Raw genomic sequence first — 16,344 nt, forward strand, 5'->3', positions numbered from 1 at the left:
GTGCTAGTGGCATCACCACAGACCCTGGTTCGATTCCAGGCAGTGTCACAACCAGCCGTTATTGGAAGTCCCATAGGGTGGCGCACAATTGGCCCAGCATCGTCTGGGTTTGCCCGGAGTAGGTCGTCATTGTAAATAATCATTAGTTCTTGCCTAGTTACATAAAGGTTAAATAAAAATAAATAAAAAATACCCCTTTCAAAGCCACACATACACAATCATGTCTCAAAAATCCTTCTTTAACCCGTCTCCTCCTCTTCGTCTACACTGACTGAAGTGGCTTTAACAAGTGACATCAATAAGGGATCCTAGGAACACCTGCTGACCAGGTGAAAACTAATGTTTTGTACACTCAGTATAACCAAGCACAAACAAGCACAGATGGCAGCAGTCAGGTAGATACCTGGAGACAGCAGGCAGATGGCCATGAGCAGCACGTGTTCCTCCTCATGGAGCTGGAGTTTCTTCAGGCCCACCTGGAACTTCACTAGCGGCTCCAACAGGTCCAGAGTGTGACCCGCTACAGGGAGCGGCAGACAGGGGGTGAGTGTGTGTTGATGTGGTTTGACATAGTGATTGAACTACAGTGCCTTCAGAAACTATTCATACCTCTTGACTTATTCCACATTTTGTTGTGTTACAGCCTGAATTCAAAAACAATTAAACATATTCATTTTTTCAACCATCTACACACAAAACCACAATGACAAAGTGAAAACGTGTTTTCAGAAAAATGAACGCAGGAATCAAATTTAGATAAGTAGACCTACTCATACCGTGTGTCAATAATTTGTAAGAGCATCTTGGGCAGCTATTACCGCTTTGAGTCGCCTTGGGTATGTATTCATCAGCTTTGGGATTTTTTTCCTATTCTTCCTTGCAGATTTTCTCAAGCTCCGGTAAGTTAAATGGGGAGCGGCGGTGAACAGCCATCTCCAAGTCATTCCATAGATTTTCAAATGGGATTCAAGTCTGGGCTTTGGCTGGGCCACTCAAGGACTTTCATATTCCTGTTTTGAAGCCATTCCAGAGCTGTTTTGGCTGTATGCGTGTGCAGAGCTGTCATCAAGGCAAAGTGTGGCTACTTTGAAGAATCTCAAATATATTTTGATTTGTTTTCTACAATAATGAAAAACCCTTGAATAAGTAGGTGTCCAAACTTGACTGGTACTGTGTGATGTATTGTTGTCTCTACCTTCTTGCCCTTTGTGCTGTTGTCTGTGCCCAATAATCTTTGTACCATGTTTTATGTTGCTACCATTTTCTGTTTCTACCATGTTGTTGTTATGTTGCTACCATGCTGTGTTGTTGTCTTAGGGCTCTCTTTATGTAGTGTTGTGTTGTCTCGCTTGTTGTGATGCGTGTCTTGTCCTATATTAATATTGTATTTATTTTATAATCCCAGCCCCCGTCCCCACAGGAGGCCTTTTGGTAGGCCATCATTGTAAATAAGAATTTGTTCTTAACGGACTTGCCTAGTTAAATAAAGGATACTTTTAAAAAAGAGATATCTGTATTTTATTTCAAATAAATGTGCAAATGTCTAAAAACATGTTTTCACTTTGTCATTATTGGGCATTGTGTGTAGATGTGTGAGAAACAACATCTGTTTAATCAAATTTGAATTCTGACTAACAAAAAGTGGAATAAGGATTATGAATACTTTCTGAATGCACTTTATGTAGTGTGAAGAGTGTACACACACATACAGTATTTAGTCAGCCACCAATTGTGCAAATTCTCCCACTTAAAAATATGAGGCCTGTAATTTTCATCATAGGTACTCTTCAACTATGACAGACAAAATGAGAAAAAAATCCAGAAAATCACAGTCCCCCCTTATTAAATCATGAATTTACTGTGGTTAATCACATTTCACTAGCCACACCCAGGCCTGATTACTGTCAGACATGTTGAATCAATCACTTAAATAGAACCTGTGTGACAAAGTGAAGTAGGCCAAAAGATCTCAAAAAGCAAGACATCAAAAAGCAAGACATCATGCCGCGATCCAAAGAAATTCAGGAACAGAAAGAAACAAAGTAATTGACATCTATCAGTCTGGAAAGGGTTAAAAAGTAATTTCTAAAGCTTTGGGACTCCAGCGAACCACGGTGAGAGACATTATCCACAAACGGAGAACATTTAGAACAGTGGTGAACCTTCCCAGGAGTGGCCGGCCTACCAAACTTACCCCAAAGAGCGCAGCGACGACTCATCCAAGAGGTCACAAAAGAACCCACAACAACATCTAAAGAACTGCAGGCCTCAGTTAAGGTCAGTGTTCATGACTCAACTATAAGAAAGAGACTGGGCAAAAATGGCATCCATGGCAGAGTTCCAAGGCGAAAACCACTACTGACCAAAAATAACATAAAGGCTTGTCTCACTTTTGGCAAAAAAACATCTTGATGAGCCCCAAGACTTTTGGAAAATATTCTGTGGACTCACGAGACAAAAGTTGAACTTTTTGGAAGGTGTGCGTCCCGTTACATCTGCTGTAAAAGTAACAGCATTTCAGAAAAAGAACATCATACCAACAGTCAAATATGGTGATGGTAGTATGATGGTCTGGGGTCAGCATGGTGGTGGTAGTGTGATGGTCTGGGGCTGCTTTGCTGCTTCAGGACCTGGACGACTTGCTGTGATTGATGGAACCATGAATTCTGCTCTCTACCAAAAAATCTTGAAGGAGAATGTCCGGCCATCCGTTCATGACCTCAAGCTGAAGCGCACTTGGGTTCTGCAGCAGGACAATGAGCCAAAACACACCAGCAAGTCCACCACAATGGCTTAAAAAAAAATAATTAAATGAGGGTTTTGGAGTGGCCAGGTCAAAGTCCGGACTTGAAATCGATTGAGATGCTGTGGCGTGACCTTAAAAATGTGGTCCATGCTCGAAAACCCTCCGATGTGGCAGAATTAAAACAATTCTGCAAAGAAGAATGGGACAAAATTCCTCCACAGCGATGTGAAAGACTAATTAGCAGTTATCGCAAACGCTTGATGTTGCTGCAGTTGTTGTTGCTGAGGGTGGCACAACCAGTTATTAGGTTTAGGGCGCAATTACTTTTTCACATAGGGCCATGAAGGTTCGGATAGCTTTTTTCCATTAATAAATAAAATCATCACTTAAAACTGCATTTTGTGTTTACTTGGGTTATCTTTGTGTAATATTAAAATGTGTTTGATCTGAAACATTTAAGTGTGACAAATGTGCAAAAAAATAAGAAATCAGGAAGGGGACAAATACTTTTTCACAGCACTCTACATATACATATGTGTGTGTGCCTCTGTCTCACCCTTGGTGACGTCGGTGATGCAGTACTTGAAGTCAGGGCTACCACCACAGCTCCAGGACATATCCTCCATGTCGAAAGACTGGTTGGAGCGTAGCATAATGATCTCGATGGCACTTGACTTGAGCAGGGCGATCTGGTCCTCAGCAATCAGCCCTCTGGAAACACAATAACATGTACTGAGCCAAACATGCATTGTGACAGGGTGCCCTTACCCATCACCACATCACACATAGGGCCTCTTGTCGGATTCTATTATACCAGCTGAAGAATGAGGCAATAGGAACCCGTTTCTCCCATTGTGCGATTCAGTCCAGATTTAAAGATTGGGTTCCATTGGTAGCAAAAGATGGGGGAATCAGCATAACACCATACCCAGGCTGGAATCTTGGAGCCCATTGGATAATGCCTGTATTTTACTTCCTAACAAAACAAAGTAGTTCTTATCCTTGAAACTGGAATTGCAGGATTGTCTGAAAACAAAAAAAACTATTTCCATCTCATACTCATTTTTTGTACCCACAGACATGTCTTCTGACAGGATGAGTGAATCAGCACTGTTCTCTAGAATGTTCTAGGGGAGGAGAGAAACAGGAAGGACAAGATGTACAATGGATTATATGGTTACCAGGACGACGGCATTCCACTGTTTTCTTTTGAGCATGAGCACACAGGGGCATGCTGTTCTTCCCCTCCACCCACATCTCTCCCCATCCATATTCACACACCCGTACCAAGGTTAACACCAAACTAGAAAATGACATTACCTGAGGTAAATGTGTGTACTTGCTAGTCTTGAAGTATATGGTTGTGAAAGAATAGTGGAATTGACAAAATGGAGGCACACACCAAGAAATTTAGGCGCACAATGAAAATATTTGAGGTAATAAAGCTAGAATCCTTCCTTTTTCTCGGTACACTGGTGCTCCAAAATTTAAATATCAGGTCGAACACCAAAATATTTAGGCACATATTCACCTAAAATGGTCACACTAAAGTGGTTGTGACTGCAGCAGTACTATGGTTTGCATAGGCCAACTGGTTAGTATATAGATAATCTTTGCCAATACTAACAGGATACTGGACTGACTGCTCTAACTATGGGAATACGTCTGCAAAGGCGGAAGGCAGGTGGGAGATGGTAGGATTAGTCGGGAACATTCTAGCCAATGAGAGGGCAGATACATGCGTGAACAACATGCACAACTCCGATATAAAGTAGTTTGTCTCAAAGTTGCCGTAATGCTACGTGCGCACAGTCACAAAAACCTAAAATTCTATTCAATCAAATAAACCTTGCGTAGCAAATTAGCAATTCAATTTTATGTTGCCCATTAACCTCCATACAAAAGAAATCCTCAGTTCCACTGGTTAACCTTGTATTTTCACATAGACAGATTGTCACTTTGCCTCCTCTTCTCTGGTTATAGTGAGCTATTTTGGGGTGGTTTATAGATGTGGAGATATTATAGCGGGCTATTTTAGTAAGCTTGAGTGAATACTACTAGCATCATAAACCATGTTTGTTTTTACAAAATCTATTCTAGCACTTAGTGGTAGTAGACTACATTGAGTTGACATTTTTCAATTACAGCATTATTTAATCTGCAGTTATTCTTCTGCTATGTATTCTGTTAAGAATAATATTTACATTATAATAATATCTTCCAATTACAACTATTATGTCTTAACTTTTGAAATAATGCAATCTATTAGCTTCCAAAATGCAAGTAGGTATATGTATCTGTCCGATAACATGTTCTGATGGAATAGCTTGTCCTGTACTTTGTAAAGACCCAGTGCATTGACAGAATTTTTTAAAGACATTGGTCCCTTTCTAAACACAGCAATGTGAATGCAAAGTAGTGAGGTTTTTTTTTCTCCACCCCCCCCCCCCCCCCTCCTCTCCCAGAGTTCACTTTAAAGAGGACCGAGATCAGAGCCAAATCCACATTTTGCCTTTAAAGTATATGGGGCGTATGCAAATTTTAAATGGTTATAGTTTTTTAAAAAGTGTCAATCTTTTCACAAACTAAATTGAGTCAGTCTGTATATGTCAAACAAATGGTTACAAAAATCTGTATACAAGCACATTATTCCAGAACGTTTCACACATTTGAACGTTTGAATGGCGTGTCTAGCTTAAATGATTGAAGACTAGTCACTAGAAGCGAGCAGAGTTTTTCCCATTCAAACCTATAGCCACAACATTTGCATTGGGATATATGCAAATGTTGTTGTGCGAAAAGTATAAGTAGTAACAAAACTTTCCCCTAGTAAACTGAAGACGGGTAGCTTTTACAGTTGTTTTGGTGCTACAGGTGCCAGCGGAAGGTAAATAATAAGATAAAGTATGTTTGATTCATTAAGTTGTTTTGCTTTCAGCACGCACACCTAATTACAGGGAATCTTGATCCGCTGTGCCCGTACAGCACCTCTGACTGCTGGGGAACAGGCAGTCTCCCTGCCAACGACTGACGTCATGAGCCACACTAACACAGGATGCCAGGCGAACACAGACAGCCAGGTCATTCTAAACAGATCCTGTAACTGAATGGGAATCCTGAATACATGCAACACCGACTGATATGGCTGGTGAGAGAGATCCGTTTACACCTGTGAGCTAACCCTTCCTCACAAATACAGGTTTCAGCCATTTGCCTGAATGCTTTCTGAGACCGAAGTTCAAATAAGTACTGTAAGCACAGCGCATAGGCTTTGATAGTTCATGGAGATCAACTATTGGGGAGAGGGTGCAGGAATGACTTAAACGCAGGTCAGTAAAATGTACAATTTTCCACAGTATGAGAGTTTACCATTTCCCTATGCATATTTGACTTTGGCCTTTCCGCATTTAATCATTTTGAGAACTCATACCCGCACTAAATCAACTCTCTAGTGAGTCTATGAATGTTAAATTTGTCTGGCACACCCTTCCCCATGCCGAGGACATCAGTACGGCTTTGTCAGAACCACATGTTATACATGAAACAACTTGTTGTGAATATGTATTCACAGCATGTTCTGTACAACATGTTCACTGACTGCATACATCTGGGGATGGATCAGGAGCCTTATTTGAACACGTCATGTGATGCAATCACTCTGTTCCAGCGTATTCCAGGAAGAGCACTGAGCAGTACTCGCCGGAGGACCTAAGTGTTTATAAAATGCCACACACACACACACACACACAATAACACACTGTACCAAAGCTTGTAGCTATGCAATTAATGAAGTCGTCCACCCACAGAAATAACTACTAAAGGCTTAATGGACAGAAGGAGCCTAAAAGATCAACATGTTGTTGTGTAATTGCCTAATTAAAGATACAGAAGATGGTGGAGCAACCATTTGTGTAGGACCTACACAATCCCTTTAATGTACTATTGTAGGGCTCCGGGGTGAATTTTCTACTACGTACAATCATAACTTTAACCATTAGTGGGCAAAATGTAAAACTGACCCCAGACCAGAAGGCACATGATATGCAAAGTCACCCACCTGAAGCCAGGGATCATCTTAGCGAAGCCAATGACCTTCTGGATGCTGTAACTGACCAGGTCAGCCAGGTGGGGTAACATGGAGAGCTTGGAGCCATCGTCCTCACTGGAGTCCGGGCTGCCTGCACTTTCCTGGTACATCATCAACAGACTGCTGAATTTCATCAGCTTGGTGTCCACCGACTCTACACAGGGAGAGAGAATAAAGGTGTTTAATGGAGATGGTAGAAAGAGAGGTGTTCAATAATAAAGAGAAAGGGTAAATGTTAGAGTTCATGGGGAATGTGAACGAGGGAGATGTCAATGGCAATTAACGGTTGCTAAAGGAAGCAAAAGGGTGACAATGAAATGGTACAAAAGGCCATTCAACTCTTCCAGGGCCCAGTTTCCCGAAAGTGATGTAACTTAGGCTTATGAGTGCTTTAACGACGCAGCTTTCCTACAACAGCCGAAGATATAACATGCATTTTCCAAAACACCACACAAAGAGGACACTAAAAGTGCGTTATTGGAGCATGTGTCGATACTGATTGGATCGAAAGAAAGGCAGTGCTTCTCTCAAATCATCTTTCTCAATTCAAATCTCATCTTAACATTTGTAAATCAAATCAAATTTTATTTGTCACATACACATGGTTAGCAGATGTTAATGCGAGTGTAGTGAAATGCTTGTGCTTCTAGTTCCGACAATGCAGTGATAACCAACAAGTAATCTAACTAACAATTCCAAAACTACTGTCTTATACACAGTGTAAGGGGATAAGGAATATGTACATAAGGATATATGAATGAGTGATGGTACAGAGCAGCATACAGTAGATGGTATCGAGTACAGTATATACATATGAGATGAGTATGTAGACAAAGTAAACAAAGTGGCATAGTTAAAGTGGCTAGTGACATAAGAATGCAGTCGATGATCTAGAGTACAGTATATACATATGCATATGAGATGAATAATGTAGGGTAAGTAACATTATATAAGGTAGCATTGTTTAAAGTGGCTAGTGATATATTTACATCATTTCCCATCAATTCCCATTATTAAAGTGGCTGGAGTTGGGTCAGTGTCAATGACAGTGTGTTGGCAGCAGCCACTCAATGTTAGTGGTGGCTGTTTAACAGTCTGATGGCCTTGAGATAGAAGCTGTTTTTCAGTCTCTCGGTCCCAGCTTTGATGCACCTGTACTGACCTCGCCTTCTGGATGATAGCGGGGTGAACAGGCAGTGGTTCGGGTGGTTGATGTCCTTGATGATCTTTATGGCCTTCCTGTAACATCGGGTGGTGTAGGTGTCCTGGAGGGCAGGTAGTTTGCCCCCGGTGATGCGTTGTGCAGACCTCACTACCCTCTGGAGAGCCTTACGGTTGAGGGCGGAGCAGTTGCCGTACCAGGCGGTGATACAGCCCGCCAGGATGCTCTCGATTGTGCATCTGTAGAAGTTTGTGAGTGCTTTTGGTGACAAGCCGAATTTCTTCAGCCTCCTGAGGTTGAAGAGGCGCTGCTGCGCCTTCTTCACGACGCTGTCAGTGTGAGTGGACCAATTCAGTTTGTCTGTGATGTGTATGCCGAGGAACTTAAAACTTGCTACCCTCTCCACTACTGATCCATCGATGTGGATAGGGGGGTGTTCCCTCTGCTGTTTCCTGAAGTCCACAATCATCTCCTTAGTTTTGTTGACGTTGAGTGTGAGGTTATTTTCCTGACACCACACTCCGAGGGCCCTCACCTCCTCCCTGTAGGCCGTCTCGTCGTTGTTGGCAATCAAGTCTACCACTGTTGTGTCGTCCGCAAACTTGATGATTGAGTTGGAGGCGTGCATGGCCACGCAGTCGTGGGTGAACAGGGAGTACAGGAGAGGGCTCAGAACGCACCCTTGTGGGGCCCCCGTGTTGAGGATCAGCGGGGAGGAGATGTTGTTGCCTACCCTCACCACCTGTGGGCGGCCCGTCAGGAAGTCCAGTACCCAGTTGCACAGGGGGGTCGAGACCCAGGGTCTCGAGCTTGATGACGAGCTTGGAGGGTACTATGGTATTGAATGCCGAGCTGTAGTCGATGAACAGCATTCTCACATAGGTATTCCTCTTGTCCAGGTGGGTTAGGGCAGTGTGCAGTGTGGTTGAGATTGCATCGTCTGTGGACCTATTTGGGCGGTAAGCAAATTGGAGTGGGTCTAGGGTGTCAGGTAGGGTGGAGGTGATATGGTCCTTGACTAGTCTCTCAAAGCACTTCATGATGACGGAAGTGAGTGCTACGGGCGGTAGTCGTTTAGCTCAGTTACCTTAGCTTTCTTGGGAACAGGAACAATGGTGGCCCTCTTGAAGCATGTGGGAACAGCAGACTGGTATAGGGATTGATTGAATATGTCCGTAAACACACCGGCCAGCTGGTCTGCGCATGCTCTGAGGGCGCGGCTGGGGATGCCGTCTGGGCCTGCAGCCTTGCGAGGGTTAACACGTTTAAATGTCTTACTCACCTCGGCTGCAGTGAAGGAGAGACCGCATGTTTTCGTTGCAGGCCGTGTCAGTGGCACTGTATTGTCCTCAAAGCGGGCAAAAAAGTGATTTAGTCTGCCTGGGAGCAAGACATCCTGGTCCGTGACTGGGCTGGGTTTCTTCTTGTAGTCCGTGATTGACTGTAGACCCTGCCACATGCCTCTTGTGTCTGAGCCATTGAATTGAGATTCCACTTTGTCTCTGTACTGACGCTTAGCTTGTTTAATAGCCTTGCGGAGGGAATAGCTGCATTGTTTATATTCGGACATATTACCAGACACCTTGCCCTGATTAAAAGCAGTGGTTCGCGCTTTCAGTTTCACGCGAATGCTGCCATCAATCCACGGTTTCTGGTTTGGGAATGTTTTTATCGTTGGGAAGGACATAGCAACGCGACATAGCTTCGCGTTCCTAGGAAACTAACATTTGTATTATTCACATTAACTACAATAGATCAGCTCCCAGAGAGATATTACCACCTACGGCTGCAAATATTGAGGTAGCTTACTCTAATGCTTATCCAATAAAATTCTAATGCTTATCCAATAAAATTCTAATGCTTACCGCACATTATGAAATGTATTCAGACAGTAGCAAAACAGAACTCCATTTATTGAACATTAAATGTATTTCAATATGATTGAAATAGGCCTGCAGTAACAGTAATCATACCCCTAGACTGACACCAATTCTGTCGTGTTACAGCTGGATTTTTTTTTTTTTATATAAATTTGACCAAATGTTATGAAAAGTAGACTGCTCAAAAAAATAAAGGGAACACTAAAATAACACCCTAGATCTGAATGAATGAAATATTCTTGTTAAATACTTTTTTCTTTACATAGTTGAATGTGCTGACAACAAAATCACAAAAAGTATCAATGAAAATCAAATTTATCAACCCACGGAGGTCTGGATTTGGAGTCACACTCAAAATTAAAGTGGAAAACCACACTACAGGCTGATCCAACTTTGATGTAATGTCCTTAAAACAAGTCTAAATGAGGCTCAGTAGTGTGTGTGGCCTCCACGTGCCTATATGACCTCCCTACAACGCCTGGGCATGCTCCTGATGAGCCACCCAGATGTGCTCAATTGGATTCAGGTCTGGGGAACGGGCGGGCCAGTCCATAGCATCAATGCCTTCCTCTTGCAGGAACTGCTGACACACTCCAGCCACGTGAGGTCTAGCGTTGTCTTGCATTAGAAGGAACCCAGGGCCAAATCGCACCAGCATATGGTCTCACAAGGGGTCTGAGGATCTCATCTCGGTACCTAATGGCAGTCAGGCTACCTCTGGCGAGCACATGGAGGGCTGTGCGGCCCCCCAAAGAAATGCCACCCCACACCATGACTGACCCACCGCCAAACCGGTCATGCTGGAGGATGTTGTAGGCAGCAGAACGTTCTCCACTGCGTCTCCAGACTCTGTCACGTCTGTTACGTGCTCAGTGTGAACCTGCTTTCATCTGTGAAGAGCACAGGGCGCCAGTGGCAAATTTGCCAATCTTGGTGTTCTCTGGCAAATGCCAAACGTCTTGCACGGTGTTGGGCTGTAAGCACAACCCCCACCTGTGGACGTCGGGCCCTCATACCACCCTCATGGAGTCTGTTTCTGACCGTTTAAGCAGACACATGCACATTTGTGGCCTGCTGGAGGTCATTTTGCAGGGCTCTGGCAGTGCTCCTCCTGCTCCTCCTTGCACAAAGGCAGAGGTAGTGGTCCTGCTGCTGGGTTGTTGCCCTCCTACGGCCTCCTCCACGTCTCCTGATGTACTGGCCTGTCTCCTGGTAGCGCCTCCATGCTCTGGACACTACGCTGACACACACAGCAAACCTTCTTGCCACAGCTCGCATTGATGTCCCATCCTGGATGAGCTGCACTACCTGAGCCACTTGTGTGGGTTGTAAGACTTCGTCTCATGCTACTACAAGAGTGAAAGCACCGCCAGCATTCAAAAGTGACCAAAACATCAGCCAGGAAGCATAGGAACTGAGAAGTGGTCTGTGGTCACCACCGCTCAGAACCACTCCTTTATTGGGGGTGTCTTGCTAATTGCCTACAATTTCCACCTGTTGTCTATTCCATTTGCACAACAGCATGTGGAATTTATTGTCAGTGTTGCTTCCTAAGTGGACAGTTTGATTTCACAGAAGTGTGATTGACTTGGAGTTACATTGTGTTGTTGAAGGGTTCCCTTTATTTTTTTGAGCAGTGTACAAAAAAATGAAGGGAGGAATGGAGGGGAGAGGAGGAGGATTCAGTGGCTGTTGGAGGAGAGAGTTACAACAGGAGAGCCCCGCTCTGGAGATGTTTTATGGGGTACTTAGTTACCCTCTCGGGCAGTGGTTGAATCTGGGTTTGACATTCATTTCTCGACTGAGGGACCTTACAAATAATTGTATGTGTGGGGTACAGAGAATAGGTCGTTTTAAAACACTATTATTGCACACAGAGTCCATGGAACTTATTATGGGACTTGTTAAGCACATTTTTACTCCTGAACTTATTTAGGCTCGTCTCAACAAAGGGGTTGAATAATTATTGACTCAGGACATTTGGAGAGACTTGTCAATGACGACAAGGGTAGTCCTCCTCATCATGTTAATGGAACATGTGATTGTGGTGCATGTATACTGTGTGCCTTCGCGTGAGCATGTGTCCCTCACCTGGTGAGTGGTTGAAGGAGTCTGAGGAGGCATCTGACAGCGAGTGAAGGGAGGCTGCACGACTGGCACTGCGTGTTACTGGCCCGTCTCGCACCGGGGGCTGCAAACACACACATTTAACATAGACAAAAAATATTCTTGTTTTATCTTGTAAAGTGCACATGGGAGTGATTGACAAAACAACAGACGCAGAATCACTTGAAGTGAAAATGTTAAAACATTAAAATGCATGTCATGCAATAGCTGTGATTTCATATCGCAATAAAATATATATAGCGAAAAAAAGTTAAAACGTGAGTGGCTAAGCATATTTAGATCAGTACAGACCCTGAAGCGTGTGAAGTCGGAGTAGGAGTTATCGTAGGTCTTGTGGTGTGCCTCCACCAATGATGCGATGACCTGGCTCTGCTCGTCATTCAGCCTTGGTCTCAGGGCCTCCCGCGCCGCCTCCTCCTCCTTCCTCTTCTGGATCAGATCCTTCTTCCTCTGCACCTCCTCATCTGTCAGGATGACTGGGGGAGAGGGAGGCGAAGGGGAGACAGGTGAGAAGAGTGGTGGGAAACCGGTAACACAGCTAGCCTGATTACCTTTCACAGGAGCCTCTCTCAGATCCCCTGACAACCGTGGTCGATTAAGTGAGCTTCTATCACTAGCTGATAGCTGCTGTTTGTGTGAAGAAAGCTATGAGAGGGTTGAAACAAGACTCCGTAGAAAACGTATAGGCTCATGTTCTTCCAAGGAGAACCACCATTAGCACCAACAAGTGTCATTTGAGCTGTTCTGTTTCTCAAACAAACAACGCCAATTTTCCATACTGTGGTAACCCACTACAAGATGATACACAAAGCAATGTAGAAATGTAGAAATGTACCAGACAGAGGCTATCAACTACACATAAGTAAATACATGGAAACTAAACTAGAAGTTAATTTTAGTCTCAACGGATGAAACAAATAATCATATCAAATGTACCAGACAGAGGCTTAACATGCAAACCTCACCAGACACATTGCATTTGCGAGCATTACAAAATAAAAATGTACATACGCATGTTATCCAATCATTTCACCCACACCAGTCACGCGTGTGACCGAGCATCTGCGTAGCCAAGCACGAAAACAGAACTTGGATCTAGGTGAGACACAAAACGCGCTGCAAGTCCCGCTTCTCCCATCTACTCATTGGTTTTCAGGAGCATACGACCTCACATGGGTATTTGAAAGATGAACGAAGAGACATTAATGATAGATAACTACAGTAACTAAAGTCAGAGAGCATCATTGAGGTCCTGAATTTAACATTTTAAACACCAGTCCTTGCGTTTTCCTAAATAAGCCTATTCAACACACTGTTGTTAGTTTTTCCTTCACAAGTTGTCTACACCTAAACTATATCAAAACTCATTTCACACATAGCCCTATAATAGATGTAGCCTAAAATACCAGATGAAATTGACTATAGTCTGATGGGTGATAATATTATTAATTGCCTTGTGAAGAGACTGCAGTGCAGGTAAATGACAAAGGGAACGGAGCTCACCAAAAAAAGCTACTTTTTCCAAATCATCCTTCAGGAAGGCAAGACGTTTTGATTTCATAACATATTGGAAATAACAGGCTCTACGATTTCTAAAACATACATTTGCAAAAAATATCTAATTACGGCATGGGCACCATTTTTCTAAATATATATTTTTTGTAAAGCATTACAACCGCTATTCAAAATGTTCTACATGTGAGCACTTGCGGAAGTATAGACCCTGAAGTATAGCCATAGGCTATTAAGCACAGATTAGTCAAATATAAAAACTTGAAATATGATACTCTGTTCTTTTGAAATTCAATATATATTCAATTTCAAAAGAACTATATATATATATATATATATATATATATATTATATATATATATATATATATATATATATATATATATATATATATATATATAAATATATAATATATCTTTAGAATATATAATATATATATATATACATATATATGATTCTAAAGATATGCCTATATATATATATATATATATATATATGATTATAAAGATATATAATATATAAATATATATATATATATATGATTCTAAAGACCTATAATATATATATATATATATATATATATATATATATATAATATATATATATATATATATATATATATATATATATATATAATATTCTAAAGATATATATATATATATATATATATATATATATATATATGATTCTAAAGACCTATATATATATATATATATATATATATATATATATATATATATATATATATATATATATATATATATATATATGATTCTAAAGACCTGCCTATATATATATATATATATGATTCTAAAGACATGCCTTAAAAAATATGAATGCATTTCTTTGTGATGGTGACTTGAGGTGTAGGGGTTTTTCATTTTTACATATAGCCTACAGTAACAAACTAATGATATTTTGGGGGGATTTTATAATGGAGTGCCTACCTAAAATTGTCAAATTATATTTTTTTGCAATAGCATATATAAAAACATTAGACCGTTGGAATAAATTAACTCAAAATAGGATGGCTAGATGCGCAGCTTGATTTTCGATGCCCAGACATGGGTCAAAATTCTACAAGGATCCAGCAACAAGAAAGGACCATAATCCATTTCAGTTAAAATAACAACCCAATGTTCATCTACCAGGACAAACTAGCTAGCAATAGTAAGCTAGCTAAATGTCCATGAATGTTTCATGTGTTTAACATGCCCCCAAATTAATATATTTTGAACAAAAATATAACGCAACATGTAAAGGATCTCCCAAAATAAAAGAAATTGGCCTGTGTTGTAGGTAAAACATTAACATTTATTTCACCAGGTAGGCAAATTCTCATTTACAACTGCTACCTGGCCAAGACAAAGCAAAGCAGTTCGACACATATAACAGAGGTACACATGGAGTAAAACAAACATACAGTCAACATAACAGCAGAAAAATAAGTATATATATACACAATGTGAGCAAATGAGGGAGTTAAGGCAATAAATAGACCATGGTGGCGAAGTAAATACAATATAGCAATTAAAACACCGGAATGGTAGATTTGACAGATGAGTGTGCAAAGTAAAAATACTGGGGTGCAAAGGAGCAAAAATAAATACATACAGTAGGGGAAGAGGTTGTTGTTTGGGCTATTTATAGATGGGCTATGTACAGGTGCAGTGATCTGTGAGCTGCTCTGACAGCTGGTGCTTACAGCTTGTGAGGGAGATAAGTGTTTCCAGTTTCAGTGATTTTTATATTTCATTCCAGTCAATGGCTGCAGAGAACTGGAAGAGATGCGGCCAAAGGAGAAATTGGCTTTCGGGGTGACAAGTGAGATATACCTGCTGGAACGCGTGCTACGGGTGGGTGCTGCTATGGTGACCAGTGAGCTTAGATAAGGCGGGGCTTTACCTAGCAGGGTCTTGTCGATGACCTGGAGCCAGTGGGTTTGGCAACGATTAAGAAGCGAGGGCCAGCCAACAAGAGTGTACAGGTTGCAGTGGTGGGTAGTATATGGGGCTTTGGTGACAAAATGGATGGCACTGTGATAGACTGCATCCAATTTGTTGAGTAGGGTGTTGAGGCTATTTTGTAAATGACATCACCGAAGTCTAGGATCGGTAAGATGGTCAGTTTTACGAGGGTATGTTTGGCAGCATGAGTGAAGGATGCCTTGTTTACGAAATAGGAAGCCAATTCTAGATTTAATTTTGGATTAGAGATGCTTAATGTGTGTCTGGAAGGAGAGTTTACAGTCTAACGAGACACCTAGGTATTTGTAGTTGTCCACATATTCTAAGTCAGAACCGTCCAGAGTAGTGATGCTGGACGGGCGGGCAGGTGCAGGCAGTGATCGGTTGAAGAGCATGCATTTAGTTTTACTAGCATTTAAGAGCAGTTGGAGGCCACGGAAGGAGAGTTTTATGGCATTGAAGCTCGTCTGGAGGGTTATTAACAGTGTCCAAAGAAGGGCCAGAAGTATACAGAATGGTGTCGTCTGCGTAGAGGTGGATCAGAGACTCACCAGCAGCAAGAGTGACATCATTGATGTATACAGAGAAGAGAGTCAGCCCAAGAATTGATCCCTGTGGCACCCCCATACAGACTGCCAGAGACCCGGATAACAGGCCCTCAGATTTGACATACTGAACTCTATCGGAGAAGTAGTTGGTGAACCTGGCGAGGCAATCATTTGAGAAACCAAGGTTGTTGAGTCTGCCGATAAGGATGTGGTGATTGACAGAGTCAATAGCCTTGGACAAGTCAATGAATACGGCTGCACAGTATTGTTTCTTAACGATGGCGGTTAAGATATCGTTTAAGACCTTGAGCGTGG

General features: G+C 42.0%; 1 protein-coding gene across 3 annotated transcripts in view; it reads right to left on the reverse strand.

Moving 5' to 3' along the window:
• Positions 1-16,344, reverse strand: part of LOC115102287 (vitamin D3 receptor A-like) — an 86,810-nt gene that overhangs the window by 7,540 nt on the left and 62,926 nt on the right. For all 3 annotated transcript variants that reach the window (XM_029622077.2, XM_029622079.2, XM_029622080.2), the window contains 5 exons: positions 12,294-12,478; positions 11,967-12,066; positions 6,804-6,987; positions 3,303-3,457; positions 404-520 (listed from right to left, as the gene is read on the reverse strand). In XM_029622077.2, coding sequence (XP_029477937.1) covers positions 404-520; positions 3,303-3,457; positions 6,804-6,987; positions 11,967-12,066; positions 12,294-12,478 — 741 coding nt within the window. The remainder of the gene's footprint in view (positions 1-403; positions 521-3,302; positions 3,458-6,803; positions 6,988-11,966; positions 12,067-12,293; positions 12,479-16,344) is intronic.

This window comes from Oncorhynchus nerka, linkage group LG20 (genome assembly GCF_034236695.1).
Source record: "Oncorhynchus nerka isolate Pitt River linkage group LG20, Oner_Uvic_2.0, whole genome shotgun sequence".
NCBI lineage: Eukaryota > Metazoa > Chordata > Actinopteri > Salmoniformes > Salmonidae > Oncorhynchus > Oncorhynchus nerka.